General features: G+C 40.6%; 1 protein-coding gene across 1 annotated transcript; it reads right to left on the bottom strand.

The window, feature by feature from the left end:
* Positions 1 to 13,455: 13,455 nt before the first annotated feature.
* Foxb1 (forkhead box B1) lies at positions 13,456 to 14,464 on the bottom strand. Its single transcript, XM_046460782.1, has one exon. The coding sequence runs from the start codon at positions 14,431 to 14,433 to the stop codon at positions 13,456 to 13,458; it is 978 nt and encodes a 325-aa protein (XP_046316738.1). The 5' UTR covers positions 14,434 to 14,464.
* Between the last annotated feature and the right edge of the window lie 379 nt (positions 14,465 to 14,843).

Below are 14,843 nucleotides of genomic sequence, written 5' to 3'. Positions count from 1 at the left end.
GAGCGGGTGCTCATCTGAGGAGCCATGGCAAACCAGTGCCACTGTGGGAGGGACAGTGACAGAAAGGCAAAATAAGAAGGGGATTTCTTCTCCCCTCCTATCATCTTCCACCATTCCTCTAAGACCTCCCATTTGCAGAAACTTCCAGGAAAGCAGGTGGTAAAGGGGTTTGGGGAATTAACTCTGAGAACAGAGTGTAGAGTAGTGAATTTGGAGCTGAGAGGGGATAGGCAAATAATCAGCTCAAATTTTCTAGTATGTCTCATTTTTTAGATGAAAAAAACTAAGGCTAAGAGGGTTTCAGCAACATGCTCAATGCCTCTCCTTAAATCTTTGATTCTGTGATCTTAATCCACCTTCTCAGAATTAGGACAGGCTGATTTCAGAAAGAAATAGTACGAAACTTGATAATTCGAAAAAAAAAATCTTTCTACTTCTGTCTGTTTAGGACATTTTATGCTGATTTATGGCATAAAGCATATGTCACATCTGACCACAAATGTTGCCTTGAACAATTAGGGGAAAAGAAAAAGCCTACTGCTTTGCCAAGTATCTTGGTTCCAAGGGAAGATACTTTTATAAGGTTCAGGGAGGGACCTGTGAGTCAACCAATCCAACAGCATAGGATTCCAATTATAAGCAAGATGTTGGGGTCAAGGGAGCCTCAATATCACTCTGAAGAATAAGCAAAACAATTTTGCAGCAGAAACTAACATGGAAAACTTCTTCTCCGAAGTTGTAGCAGATTTTTGTTTGTTTATTTTCTATAAGAAAGTGGGTGTATGAAGGCAAAACAAGAACATCTCTTAACTAGAATATCTAAAAGCATCTTATCAAGGCTGAGGGTGTAGCTCAGTGGTAGGGCATGTTTTTAGCATGCATGAGGCCCTGGGTTCAATCCCAGCACCCAAAAAATAAACAAATTAAATTAAAGGCATCCTAGTGTCCCTTTTCTATCTACTGAGCCCCACGGGATGGGGACTATCATGGACACAGATCCCAGGGCAGTGACTGGCTACATGGATGGGAATTTTAAAATTCAGATGGATTCTGAACAGAATGAGAGAAAATGGTACAAAAAGAACCCCAGTTTTTGCAGTTGGATCCATTGTTAAAGACAGGATGGTCCAGAGTGACTCCAGTGATGAAGTGTGGCTATTTGAGTACATCCAGGACCTCCTATGTTGGTGGGGGGAGGATGTACCCTGAAAAGAGACCAAAAATGCTGGGTAGTAAGTAATTCTTCTGTGGCAAATTCAACCCCCAAACTACGGTGACAAGAAGCTTGGATAAGGTTCATCAATATTATCCAGTCCAAACACATCCACCAGAGCATAGTTCTGGTCGGGGAAGGTTGGGAGACTTTCTATCACACAGCCAACTGGGAGCCCAGCACCTGAGTATGAAGCACAAATTGTTTCTTCAGGAGTCACTTATAACTGGGGGGTAATGGTAAAAGGGAGGCAAGAACAAGTCAACACAAAGACATATAACCTTCTTAAAATGCACACTTATAGAAAAAACACAATGGCAGCCTTCAGGGAGTTGAATTTCAAAAACATGCAAGGACCAGAACATACTTTAAAAGGTACCATTAAAGGAATTTGAGCCTTAAGAGAAAACACAACACACTGAAGTCTTTGATATTTGGTTCTATCAACAGCAGACAAGATTATATTTATTGAGATAAATATAATTTACATTTAAATTTAATTAATAATGTTAATGTAATTTAAAATTTACATTAACCCTTTCCCCTTTTTTCTTTTCTTTTTAAAATCACATTGAAATGCAAAAATGAGTCAAGGCAGTGGCCTGATTTCTAGAGACTTGTGAAGCTGAGGCAGGAGGATTCCAAACTCAAGGCCAGGCTGGATAATTTAGCAAGAACCTATCTTAAAATGATAAAAGGGCTGTGAATATAGCTCAGTGGCAGAACACCCTGGGTTCAATGTCCAGTCCTGCAAATAGATAGATAGATAGACAGATAGGTAGATAAACTAATATAAAAGAAAATGCAAAAATGATGCTTCTTCTCCCTCCTGATTTCTTTATGATCTAATAGACACTGTCAGAGAAGAAAAAGACAGGTAGATTGGTAATTTTCTTCTCATTACAAGAATGCATTCCTACTTAAACTACTGTTTTCAGTCTTAGAATATTTCAATTGTGTATGGATCCAGGTTGGTTGGATATACCCTGAGATCAATTTCTCTTTGAAAGGAGAGGATATTTCATGTTTGATTTTTTTTTTTTTTTTTTGGTATGATCTGACTGAGATTAAAGATCTAAAATTGCTGTGAACCAGAAAAGAAGAGCATTTTTTTAAATACTTTTTTTAGTTGTAGTTGGACACAAAACTTTTATTTTATTTATTTTTTTATGTGGTGCTGAGGATTGAACCCAGCACCTCACACATGCTAGGTGAGCACTCCACTGCTGAGCCACAAAAAAAGGCATTTTCACTCCAGCCTGAAAAAGGCATTTTTGGTTATATTGAACATGACCTCCCAACACTCAGGTTAAACAGAAGACAGGTTTGGAAGAATCGTAACTCACAGTTAGTGAATCATCATACACAGTAACGCTGGGGAAGGCAAGGAAAGTAACAGAGTGATGTGATTTTTGCTGCAAATATCATTGTGTTTCTGAAAGCAGCAGTAGTATTCTTTTTTATGGATCATGATTAGCTTGCTATAGCTCTGGAGACTGAAAAATTATGTGAGCTCCTGCCTCCTCCACTTGGGGAAGAATATTCCTGATTTTAAGCCAACAGGTATGGATCATACTTACTAGCTGGGAAACCTTGGGGCAGAGTAGTTAAATACCTTCTCCCTCAATCGTCCTGTCTATAAAATAGATATAATAAGAAGCACCTGTCACATAGAGTTGGCATTAGGATTAAATGTGTTGATATTTTTTAACAACTTATAACAGTCTATCACATAGTAAATGTACATTCAACCTTTAAAGTGGCAGGTGAAAGCCAGGTACAGTGGTACACACTTGTAATACCAGCAGCTTGGGAGGCTGAGGCAGGAGGATCTTGAGTTCAAAGCCAGCCTCAGCAATGGTGAGGTGCTAAGCAACTCAGTGAGACCCTGTCTCTAAATAAAATACAAAATAGGACTGGGGATGTGGCTCAGTGGTCAAGTGCCCCTGAGTTCAATCCTGATACACCCCCCCCCCAAAAAAAAGAAAACCCAAACAAACAAAAATATTTTAATAAAGTGGCAGGGAAGTAGCCAGATGCCTTTTTGGGTTGGGAGGGGGTGGGAAATGGAAAGCAGTGAGGAGTACCAGAAGGCTGGGCCCATGCCAGGGCTGGTGGGAAAAGAGAAACTGAAAGTGCCCTGATGTTTGTGTTGACTGGCTTTATGTGCTTTGCTGTCAACTGTTTCTTCCCATTTCATTTCAGCAACCAAAAAATCAGGCTGCCAACATCACACCTTCAAGTCTGTGAAAGAGGCCCATTTTGGAAAACATGTGAAAAGGAGCCACCTCCATCCCCTTCCCTGCCAAGTTACTTCAGGGTCATGGGGGTGGGGACAGGAGGGCAAGCAGTGAAAAGCTGGGAGTTAAAAAACAAAGGACATAAAAAATGGACCTTCCCTCTGCAACCCAGTGAAAAACTTAAGACTGAATTCCTCTTAGATTTGGGAATCTCTAATAACTATTTCTAATTTTCTATTTTTCCATCATAAACAGGAATGATAACCTAATTTTGCATGATACATCAAATTTTTTAATGTACTGTGTTCCACTTGATCACTAAAATGAGCCTTTTTAATTATTGATTGATTGATTGATTGGTGGGACTGGGGATTTAGCTCAGGGGTGCTCTACCACTGAGCTATACCCTACACAGTCCAAACCCTTGTTCCTTTCTTTCATTCGTTTTTTTTTTTTTGTTTGTTTTGTTTTTTTTGAGGGTGGGGTGTTTGATTTTTGAGACAGAGTCTTGCTAAGACTGGCCTTAAACTTGCATCCTCCTGCCTCAGCCTCCTGAATCACTGGGATTACAGATGTGCAACACTGTACCCAGTGAGACAAGCCTTTGAAAGCCCTTATCTTTTGTAAGATGTGGGTAACTGAGAGACAAGGAAATTTGGCTTACAATCATTTAGCTAAATGGTGATGAAGCTGACTCAAATTCAAGTCTTCTGACCAAGAAACTTTCTTAGAAGACCTATGTATGATGATTGTGGCAGATGGTCCTTATTAATAATATTTGTTAAGTTGGATGGAATCATACTGAATCAGACTGGCTTGCAATGAGTTAAAAGGACTACGATGACATGTGCTTGGGGCCTGCTCAAAGGACCAAGCTGCAGAGGCATTTTATCCAGATCCTCCTCTTCCTCTTTATCTTCCCTTTTCCTCTTCTCTTAAGTCTCTCCTCTCTGTATTAAGTGAGCCAAGCTGAACATATGGATGGTCAGCTCAGGGTATAATGTTGGAATAATCTGGACAGTATGGGAATGTCATTGTGAAAAAGGTACTTTGGTTTCATGATTTCTTTTTCTCATCAAAAAACTGATTCCAATTAAAGAGGATGATTTAATCTTGGCCACTAGTCATGGCATTTTCCTGGGGCAGGCAAAGTGCTCATTCTTCTTTCTGGGTCTGTTACAATCTTAGATATTCTTTTTTTTTTTATTGGTTGCTCAAAACATTACAATGATCTTGACATATCATGTATCATACATTTGATTCAAATGGGTATGAATTCTTAGATATTCTTAAGTCACTTTACTAAAAACAAATAAGATCTCAAGAACCTGGAATGGGGAAGTCAGGCATGATTGTGTCCTATAAGAAAAGTCCAAGTGAAATGTTACAATAAGAAGACAAAATCTGAATCTCAGATTCCTTGCCCCACTTGCCATCCCCTTCCCCTGAATCTCCCATCTTGGGAATTAGCCATATCAAAAGCAGCCAAAGAAATAGAATTGTCAACAACTGAAGTGGGCCTAGACCCTTGAGACTGGAAGGAATCTGTCTGTCTAGAAGTCTGTTTCCAGTTTGGGAAAATTATCAGGGACTTAAATGGCTACAATTCAGGTAATCCCTTTTTCCTCATACCTGGAATTGAGCAATGAGTAATATACCTAGTTTCACAAATTGTCCAAGATCTTCACATAAAAAGAGCACGGGGTGCCATGCTGCATTAACAGCCTTAAAATCTTGTGCACCCACTGTATCAGATAAAATCATCATATTTACAATTTCAATACTTTCATGACTTTTTTTTTAAAAAAGATAATGTAGTTGCATTTGCCTGGCATCTGTGGTAAGACTGGACTTTTATTTTTAGAACCCGTTCTGGTATTCTGATACAGATAAAGGAATATATCAGAGAGATTCATCGAGTGAGTAAAATAAAGGAATGGGTTTATCTGGAGTCTCTCGGGACCTTTCTAACTCTGACAACTAGTGTCTTTATAATTCTAAGTCAAGGCAATAGTGCTATGGGTTCCTGGGTGCAGGGTGGATAGCAATGGAACACCATAAGAGCCCAAACTGAAAACCTAAATTAAATTACATTATTGAATTTGCAAGAAGCAGTTAAGGACTTCAATGTGCTAATGTATTTTACGTCATTGTTAATAATGTTTAGTTAGGTATAAAAGATGCTCACTGCACAGTCTTTATATTAACAAAACCAAGCAAACAAGCAAAACCTAAAAACATCATACGTGCCCCAACAAAAGGGATTCTCTCAGTGGCACCCTACAATCATGAAAATCAGTGAGTATGAAAACTGTAGCCACATGGGTAGATGCTTATGATATACTTTTGGAGAAATCTAAGAAATAAAAATGTTTTATACTAATTATAACTAGGGAAAATACTGAAAGGAGAAATGGGTTATTTTTAAATATGCATAGAAAAATATAGAAATCAAACATTTCTATAAAGCAGTGTTTTTATAATAAAAAGAAATTTCTATATGAGGTAGAACAAAACCAATTATATATTTATATTTAGAAATCAATGCAAATCTCTACCTATACCACATCACTTCTTATTGCAGTAAAATTCCAGGTAATTGTTTTATATGATTTATTCAGCACCTTTTTCTTCTCCTTTTGTGGTGCTGGGGATTGAACTACCAACCTTGTGCATACTAGGCAAATGCTCTATCACTGAGCTACACCCCCAGCATCTGTCATTTTAAGAATTGGATAATATTTGGCTAGATAGCAAGAAGTAATTAGCAATATAATTAATCAAATTGCTGTTTATTTTTCCATGTCAAAATTAATCATTTTCATTTTTTTTGTTTTGCTTTATGTGGGAGGTTTTTTGTTGTTGCTGTTAAAGTCAATAAAATTCACAAGTAAATTTATACACATTTCATGTTTCAATCTTACAAACTTAGTTTCACAGCAGAAACCTAGTCTCTCTCAGTACTCTCATTTACTTACATCCTGGAACAAAAGCATAGAATTTTTACCCAAGATAAACCAACGGCACCATTTTCAAACCTACCCATTATTCAGTCATCAATTGTTTTTGTAAGCTAGAGACAGAAATCACTGCAGACATGATCTGAACAATTTTGAGAGTCAGGAAATTTTATCTTTGCCTGAGAATTAGAAATTTTTCTCTTCCATGATTCTTCCTGCCCTTTCCCTCTCCACCAATACACAACACGAAAACAAGAATTGTTAGTATCTTCTAGAGAGTCACTGAGGTATTTGACCCATTCTGACTAATTCACTGAATGTGGGAGTGTTGGGTAGTCATTTGTCAATTTTTCTCCAATATGATATCATGCCAGAATTCTTGAAACAAAACATTGCTTTTTTTTTTCCTTTTCATGGTAGCTAGTCTAAATTCCATAGCATCCAGAGTAATGTGAAACTTGTCAATGACCATTTTGTTGTTACACATAGAACATTAGTCTATTGAATATGTATAAAAAAGTAAAATATATGTTGGTACTTCTAGGAGTCAATATTTACAGCTCTGGTTTTACTATAGCAGGCAGACAGTAGGGAACTCAGATGCTCAGACTTTTCCTATTGTGTGAATACATTTTTGACCGTAATGTCTCTCGAAGAGGCTGCTCTAATTAATGCAAAACACTCTATATACTACTTAATAAATACTAAGCTTCTTCGAAGTGGCACAAAATTAAGATGTTTTGTGGAACTGTTTTTCTATATGCTACTGTGTGCTGGGATCATCAGATGAACACATTGTATTTCATGAAGAAGAAAGAAATCTGTAGCCAAAGCAGAAAATTTGGAAACAATTATTTCTGTAAAGGAATGACAGTCTCTGTACTGTCTACCTTAGTAAATCCACCTAACAGGGAACACTCTGGGGAAGAAATTAACTGAGTAAATAAAAATATACAGACTTCAGAACTTGAATTAAAATTACAATGTCTCCAAACAACAGATATTTAAAGAATGCTTTTTATCTGTGAGCTTAATCTCCTCTAATTAATGCTCTGAGAGTTTGTACCTTCAAAAGCTTGCAACTGATTTGACACCAGTTCTTTGCAGACACAACCAAAAAGAGGCTGTCCCAAAGAAGAATGCTTTGTCCAAATATATTTTCTGGAAGGAAAGCCTTCCAAAGGATGTTTTATTTAGATGACTGGTTTATTTATTTTGGTGAATGTGATGGCTTCTGGTTATAAAACAACCAACCATTTCTTCAACATCTTTTTTGTATCAGCAGGTCTGAGCTGCTTTCCTCTCCACTCCTCTCCCCACTCCACTCACCAGTTCTAAGAGTTAAATGAAGATAGTGTAAATATGACCTTATAAATCTTCAAGCTAAAATGAAAAGTGTTAAAGGTCCCAATATACTCTAAAAGAGTGCAAGACAGAAAATACTTTTTTCATTCACATCAAATCTCATTTATACTTCCCATTTGGGAAAAACTGGTTCATTCCTCTGCAGTTACAACATCAAATAAAATAATGTTTCCTTCCTTGGTTTTTCCTACTTTGTCTTCCAAAGTAGCTCTAATAGTCAGTGTGAGCTTTCCAAGATGTTGAAAAATTCTATAAAGTTCATGGAACGGGGGAGGGAATCTACCACTGAAGACACAGTGCAGAAGTATGCCCACAAGATTATCTCAATTAACCTGACATATGTTGCTTAGCACGCCCCCATCCCATTCCATTCCAGGGATGGAAAATGAAAATGCAGAATTCTGACTTGAAAATTATAACCAAAGAGTAACTATTCTACTGATTTTAACATAATGTGTCTAACCATCACAGTATTCACATAGAGTAGAAGTGTGTGTGTGTGTGTGTGTGTGTGTGTGTGTGTGTTAGAGAGAAAGAGAGAGAGAGAGAGAGAGAGAGAGAGAGAGAGAGAGAGAGAAAGAAAGATGTAAGCACAGAGGCCAGAAGACAGACCAAGAGAGACAGAGCAGGTGAAAGCTCAGCTTTCAATTCTGTTGTGACACTAATGAGCAGATATTAGTTGAAAGAAGAAAACTTGTTGACCCAGAGGTGATTGTGGTCTTTGAAAACAAGCTATATAAGTCAAGCAAGGAGGTAAAAGACTGGGAGATGTGTGCAATACATAAGGATTTGCTTATAACAAACTGATGATTTCAGACCTAATTGCTAATTGATCACAAAGTTCCTTGGGAACACCAGTCCCATCCTCTACTCACTTTCTTCCCCTCCCCCATTTTTTTTTCAGAAGCCAGAGGATGCCTGCTGCATCTTACACTGTAGTGCAAACAGATCCCAGCAAAGAGAGAGGAAGATAAAATGAATTTAAATTCCAAAGGGGTTCCAATGCCGGTTTCCTAGTCCCCGAGTCAGCAATGTGTTTGTGAAAATTCAGCCTTTTTGTCTCCCAGTAAAAAGGAGCTAAATCTACATCGGTGGCCCAGTCTCGGGTTGCTATTCTTTGCATTTTCTATTCGAGTGAATGAGAGTGAATGAAGTGGCCGGGACCCTTCATTTGATCTACTCAATTGCATAAAGTGACAGAATTCTAATATATTTGTTTAATGCTATTCAATGGGCTTTCACTTTTTTGCTTGCAAATGAAGCATCCATGGGCAAAGTTTCATCCCCCTTTAACACTGGGACATATTTCATAACTCAGGCCATGGTTTGAAGTGATCTTGAGAGGAGTTTTAGACTCAAAAAGTGGAAAATAAAGAAACAGATGTGAAGTTATTGTAAATTCCTAGAGTGGGCTCTGGGGCTATTGTGCCCCCACGGCGGGCGGTCCAGGGGCTGTCCCTTTCATGCTGTAATTGAAACATATTAATTAGATAATTTGTTGTTAGTTTAAACGAAACAAATGCATCCCCTTTGAGGCTTCACAGCCGGTGGGTTGGGTTGTTTTTGTTTTGTTTTTGTTTGGGTGTCTCTGCATATGTGGCTTTTAGAAGAAAAAAATTAATTGACATTAATAGTAAGATCCGGATCCTTTCTGTGTCCTAACTGAATACCTCTGACAAAGAAAGTTCTCTTTTGTAAAAGTATAAACCATTCCTCAAACCTCCACTTGCACTATCTCCCCATCCCTAACCTTCCATAAACTAAGGTAAAACCTACTGTCCACAGCACTGGGTTCTTCCTCTCTCCCATCCTATAACCTTACACTTTCTTGAGAACTGGGCCAAATTCATGCTTGCAAGACACTTGGATCTTCTATATTTAAAGGCATTAACCTCAGTGCTATACTGTTTAAATCACTCTGAGGTTCATGTACCAGCAGCACTCCTTTGAGTCTTCAGGCTTCTCAAAACCCCCCAATCAGTCAGAAGAAACAGCAAGAACTTCTCCAGCTTCCCTCTTAAGTGCATGAAACCCATCCATCGTGTGAGCATTTCCTCAAATGACAGAAAGAACTTTGAAAATGCAATTGAATACAGAATTGTGTGGGGTTTTTTTTTAAGTATCAGAATAACCAGTTTCCAAATCAAAAATCTAAATTGAAAAAAAATCAATACTGCTCAGATTTACAAAGTAGAAAATAATATAACTTACCTTGGTTCGCAGGACAAGACCTTTAACACACACCTTCTCACTGCGTGGTGTTATCTCCTCCGGTTTTATTTTAAAGCTGTGCGTGTTGACTTTGGACTTGAGCCAGGTGAAAAGAATTAACATGACAAAGAGAGCCATAGTTATAAACTTCCTCATTTGTGAGGCACTTCAGCTAAACAGTGCACACATCTCCAAGCTGAGGCTGATGAAGGCAGAAATGGAGTGGGGTAGAGATGTGTTTTGGGGCTGCCTTTGGATTTCTTATCAAGGTCAAAATATCATCAATGGGTGGGTTTTTTTGTTGTTTTTTACTTTACTCATTCAACTTTGTCTGAGAAAAGATGCCTGCAATTGTGAAAGGAGGGTTCACAATGCCCAAGTTATTTCATTCTTTGCAATACACCATGACGAACTTACCAGCTGAAAAGAGCATTTTCAAATACTGAGTTGAAATCCCTCCTTTGCTAAAAATCAGAAAAAAAAATCTATAACTTATTTGTGTCTGTGTATATGTACACATCACTTATTGAGTCTAGCCCTCTTATAGGAGGAATGTTTTACCTGACTACATAAGCTGATGGTTTATAAAATGTGTGAGGCCCTTGTTAGCCTTTTATAGCACCTTCATTCCCAGTTCAAAATCAGTGTTACTAAATTTGATGAGATTTCAATATCCCGAGATGCTCTTAAGTTTCTTTTGCAGGAAACTATGAAAATGTATTTAATTTTTAAAAATGTGAATGATTTCTTCTTAAGAACTATGTTTCAAGAGTTTCTTAGCCCAGGGTGGCTCAGTTTTCCAGGCTTTCTTTGGCTGATCTTGTTGATATAATTGTGAATTGGGCTTGATGAATGAGTTTAGTTGTCCCCTGTCTGACGAGCTTTAGTAGCTTCATGCATTTTAATCAGTCCAATGATTCATTTATTTTCCACGTTTTTTTTTTGGGGGGGGGGCTGTGTGTGGGATCCTTCCTTTGGGGAGAAAATGGTCACAACTGGATTAATTACCCTTAACACTAATCTTAAATTGTTTTTCAGATAGTCATCTAAATATATAAGAGTCATAGGTGCTTATTATTCTCCTTATGGAGTATATGATTGTGATTTATATGTGGCTTTCTCTGTGTTGCACAAGGGTCTCTTGTTTAATCATTTTACACAGTAAAGTGTTAATCACCAGTTAAGTTTCTCTTTGTCTAGTAACTTCATTAGTGTAATATACACCTCACTCTGGAAATATTATTGTGACCCCTTCAATAAAATGCCAATTAATCTTGAGCCATAAATTCTTTAAGATTTTTAATTTTCTGCAAAAATCTGAAGTAAATATTTAAAGTCAGGCATTTTAAAAGAAACTTCATTCATGCCTTTAATATGCACCAAACATTATTTTCCCACAGGAAGGAAAGAAATCTATTCAATTCAAATTGAACAGGTTTCTTGGCATGTCAGATGACCCATTAGGTGATTTCTAAAAAAGAAAATTTCAACAACTGCAATAATTTAAAGCAGCAAGGAAATGAATTCTTCCTCCAAATGAGATGCATCAGAACATAAATATTGAGTAAGCAAGTTTGCTTTTAACTTTTAAATCTCCTTCTACCTGATTTCTATATAAGCCTCATATTAAGATAAGTCCTGTGTATTCCATAAAATGTATATTTTAAGATAGGCAAAATACACAAAGGTACTATTTTTTCAATTACAGTTTTTCTTTCAACACTACACCTGAGCACATGATTTATAATAGACATACTTGGTTTCTTCTTTCCCTATGCACAAATACCTTCAAGAGTCCATCTAGAAAATTCGACCCTCAATCTGTAAGTGCACAAGAGAAGGCTGGATTGTTTTCACAACAAAATACCAAAAAGGCAAACTACTCAATGTATTGCAGAAAGTATACTTAGGGAAAACACCCTATCCATCTTTTGGAAAGTTGTTGTTTGTAGCAAATCTTCAAAAACACACAAAACTAAAATTTGAATTTACATATTTTAATGAGAAAATATTATTTAGACTAGGTCATAATTTAATGTAGACACCTTTTTAAAATTCTTTGTCTTAAAACAGGCATGCTGGGAACAAGAACATCAATATTTAAAATGCCATGCTAATTCTGTACAGGGAAGAAGAAAAAAAATGAAAGATAAAAATTTTACAGCTCTGATGACACTACATTTTTTTTTTAATTTAAGCAGGTCACACCAGAACAACAGTTCGTTTTCCAGCAAATTACCTAAGACTCTAAAGGAATATAGCAAACAAAAGTGCATTTTACACAGTGTATAATCATTCCTATTCACAACTATTTACATCTTTCTGCAGCCCTTTAGCTTCGTGGAAAAGTTCTTGTCACAAACAGAAAGACTTGTCCAGGGGGAAACTATCTGTTGACATCCCCTTCATGTTACCAGTCAGCTTATCTAAGTTCTTCCAGGGTTGCCCTTGGTGCTCTTAGTTGGGATCATTTCATTTTCTTTTCTCTCTTTCTGTTTTCTCTCTCTCTCTCTTCAATAAAATAAATAGCTAAAAGGTCTCTAAGTAGTAGAAAGTTAACATCCCAATTAACTTTCCCATCCCCCTTTCCCTCCCCTAAACCTGGCCTGAAATGAAGAGTAAACATTCACATTACAACAGGTACTTGTAAAGTGGGCTTTGCCCACTAGCCCGCCTAGCAAGGCAGATTCAAGTTCACTGTTTACATTTTAACGGGAGCTTTGTAAACAATACAACGTTACTTTTATTTTTATTTCGCTTGTGTTAAGGACAAGCGTCCCTTTATCAACTTAGCAGCCTCTCTCTTAACTCCCAGCGCCCCGGAGCCTCTGGCAGGAAACAGAACTCAAAACAAAACAAAACCCATCTCCGCAGAAGCCGGGGAGGCAGGGCTGCAGCCCAGAGAAGCTGTGGTCCTCCCATTCCCAGCCTGGTGGGTGGAGGTGAATAGGGTAGGAAGATTAGTGGCTCCTTTTCGCAGAAGATTTCCAAGACCTCAGGAGATCTGGCCCTCCGCTGTGCGGCTGCAGCCCTCCGAGGGGTTTCTGTTCCAGAAAATCTCCGAGGCTGTTTCTCTAGTCTTAATCTTGCGTCTAGAGTCCGGTGCTCAGCGGATTGGAACCCAGGGAAAGACGCTCTTATCTCCGCGAAAGCGGAAGGCAGGTTTTCCCCTGCTAGTTAAATGGGATGGGGGGCCTTGGAGGGAGCGGCTTGGCTCAGGAAGTCTCTGCTTTCCCCTGGTGTAGGGGCGAAGACGACTCCCACGCGCCTCCCCGCAAGTTTGTGTTTTGTCTCCCGGGTCCAAAACAAAGTTCTCTTGGGAAAGAGAAAGAGAGAGAGAGAGGGTTGGCCAAGGTGAAATGGACCAGATAGGATAGCGGTCCTAGGTCGGAGAGGGCAGGACTGGGAGCTGGGGAAGGTGTGAGTTGATGGAGAGGGGAACGAAGTGGATGCCGGCTTCCGCGGGTCAGTGAACCGCCACGGAATGCAAGGCGGAGGCCGGGCTGGTAAGCGTTTCGCTAGGGGTGGCGGGGCTACTTTGGCTGGTGGCTGTTTGCGAGGAAGTGGGGCTGAGCGAGGGCGGCGAGTTCGACAGCAATGTGGGGATGGGCGCAGGCAGGGCGGGCAGCGCAGGCACCGCGGCCGGCGTGGGTTTGATGGGCACGGGGATGGCCGGCAGCGTCTGGCCCGCTGCATGGCACAGCGGCTTCAGAGGCACTCCGTAGGCGCTGTAGTCGCCACTCGTCATAGAGATGGGGGTTGTGGAGTCGATCATACCCGCAGAGCCGTACACGTGTGGCCAGCCAGTGCCCAGAGAGCTGCCCATGGTAGTCAACTGGTTGGGGAGCGGGTAGGCAGCGGGCACCGGCTGCATGGCGGAGAAGGCCAGTCCCCCAGGCATCTTGTATTCCCGCGCGATGATGTTCTCGATGGCGAAGGGGTGCTTGAAGCCTGAGGGCTGCGCCACGCCGCCCAGGTTGTAAGCGGCAGCGGGCATCTGAGGCAGGTGTGTGCCGGAGGCAGCGAGCGCGCTGAGCCGCAGCTTGGCCTGCTGCTGCAGGTACTGAGCCGCGTCGGCCGGCTTGCTGGGCGCCAGGTGGTCGGACTTGAGCACTTTGAAGCGCTTGCGGCGCCGCAGAAAGCTGCCGTTCTCGAACATGTCCCCGCAGCTAGGGTGCAGGGCCCAGAAGCTGCCTTTGCCAGGCTGATCCGGCCGCCGAGGGATCTTAATGAAGCAGTCGTTGAAGGAAAGGTTGTGGCGCAGGCTGTTCTGCCAGCGCTGCGTGTTCTCCCGGTAGTAGGGGAAGCGGTCCATGATGAACTTGTAGATCTCGCTCAGCGGTAGCATCTTCTCTGGCGAGCTCTGAATGGCCATGGCGGTCAGGGAGATGTAGGAGTAGGGCGGTTTCTGGTCGCTGTACGTGTTGCGACCTGGCCGAGGCATCTTCTCGTTCGCCCTCTTCTTGGTCTGGGTCCGCGCGGGCCGACGGACTACTCGGATCTGGGGAAAGGGAAGGAAATGGAGGGGAGGAGTAGCTTGGATGCACAGGTTCCGCGAGGTCCCAGGCAGAGTAACAGGCTTCGGGGAGGCGGGTAGAGGCGGCACCCCTGGATCCGCCTGCGATCGCACTTTTTCGCTAGCAACTTTGCGCACTCGGCTGGACCTGGCCAGGGGTCGCAGGAGGGGAAGCCGGCTAGTGATACGAAGGTAGCATGAAAGTAAGTGGGACCTAGGGCCTGGACAGCGTACCGAACTGGACCCAACCGGGGACCGCGGGAGGGGAAGACAGCAAGTGGCGAGAGGGTAGCAAGAAAGTAAATGGGACCTGGAGTAAAGACAGGATCAGGGATGCA

This window comes from Marmota monax, unplaced genomic scaffold, assembly GCF_021218885.2.
Source record: "Marmota monax isolate L192 unplaced genomic scaffold, Marmota_monax_Labrador192_F-V1.1 WCK01_AAM20220418_F8-fsc00001, whole genome shotgun sequence".
Lineage (NCBI taxonomy): Eukaryota > Metazoa > Chordata > Mammalia > Rodentia > Sciuridae > Marmota > Marmota monax.
This window is presented reverse-complemented; position numbering and strand designations above follow the sequence as displayed.

Coding starts and splice junctions, on each gene's coding strand:
- Foxb1 (XM_046460782.1), bottom strand. CDS start 14,433: ATGCCTCGGCCAGGTCGCAACACGTACAGCGACCAGAAACCGCCCTAC.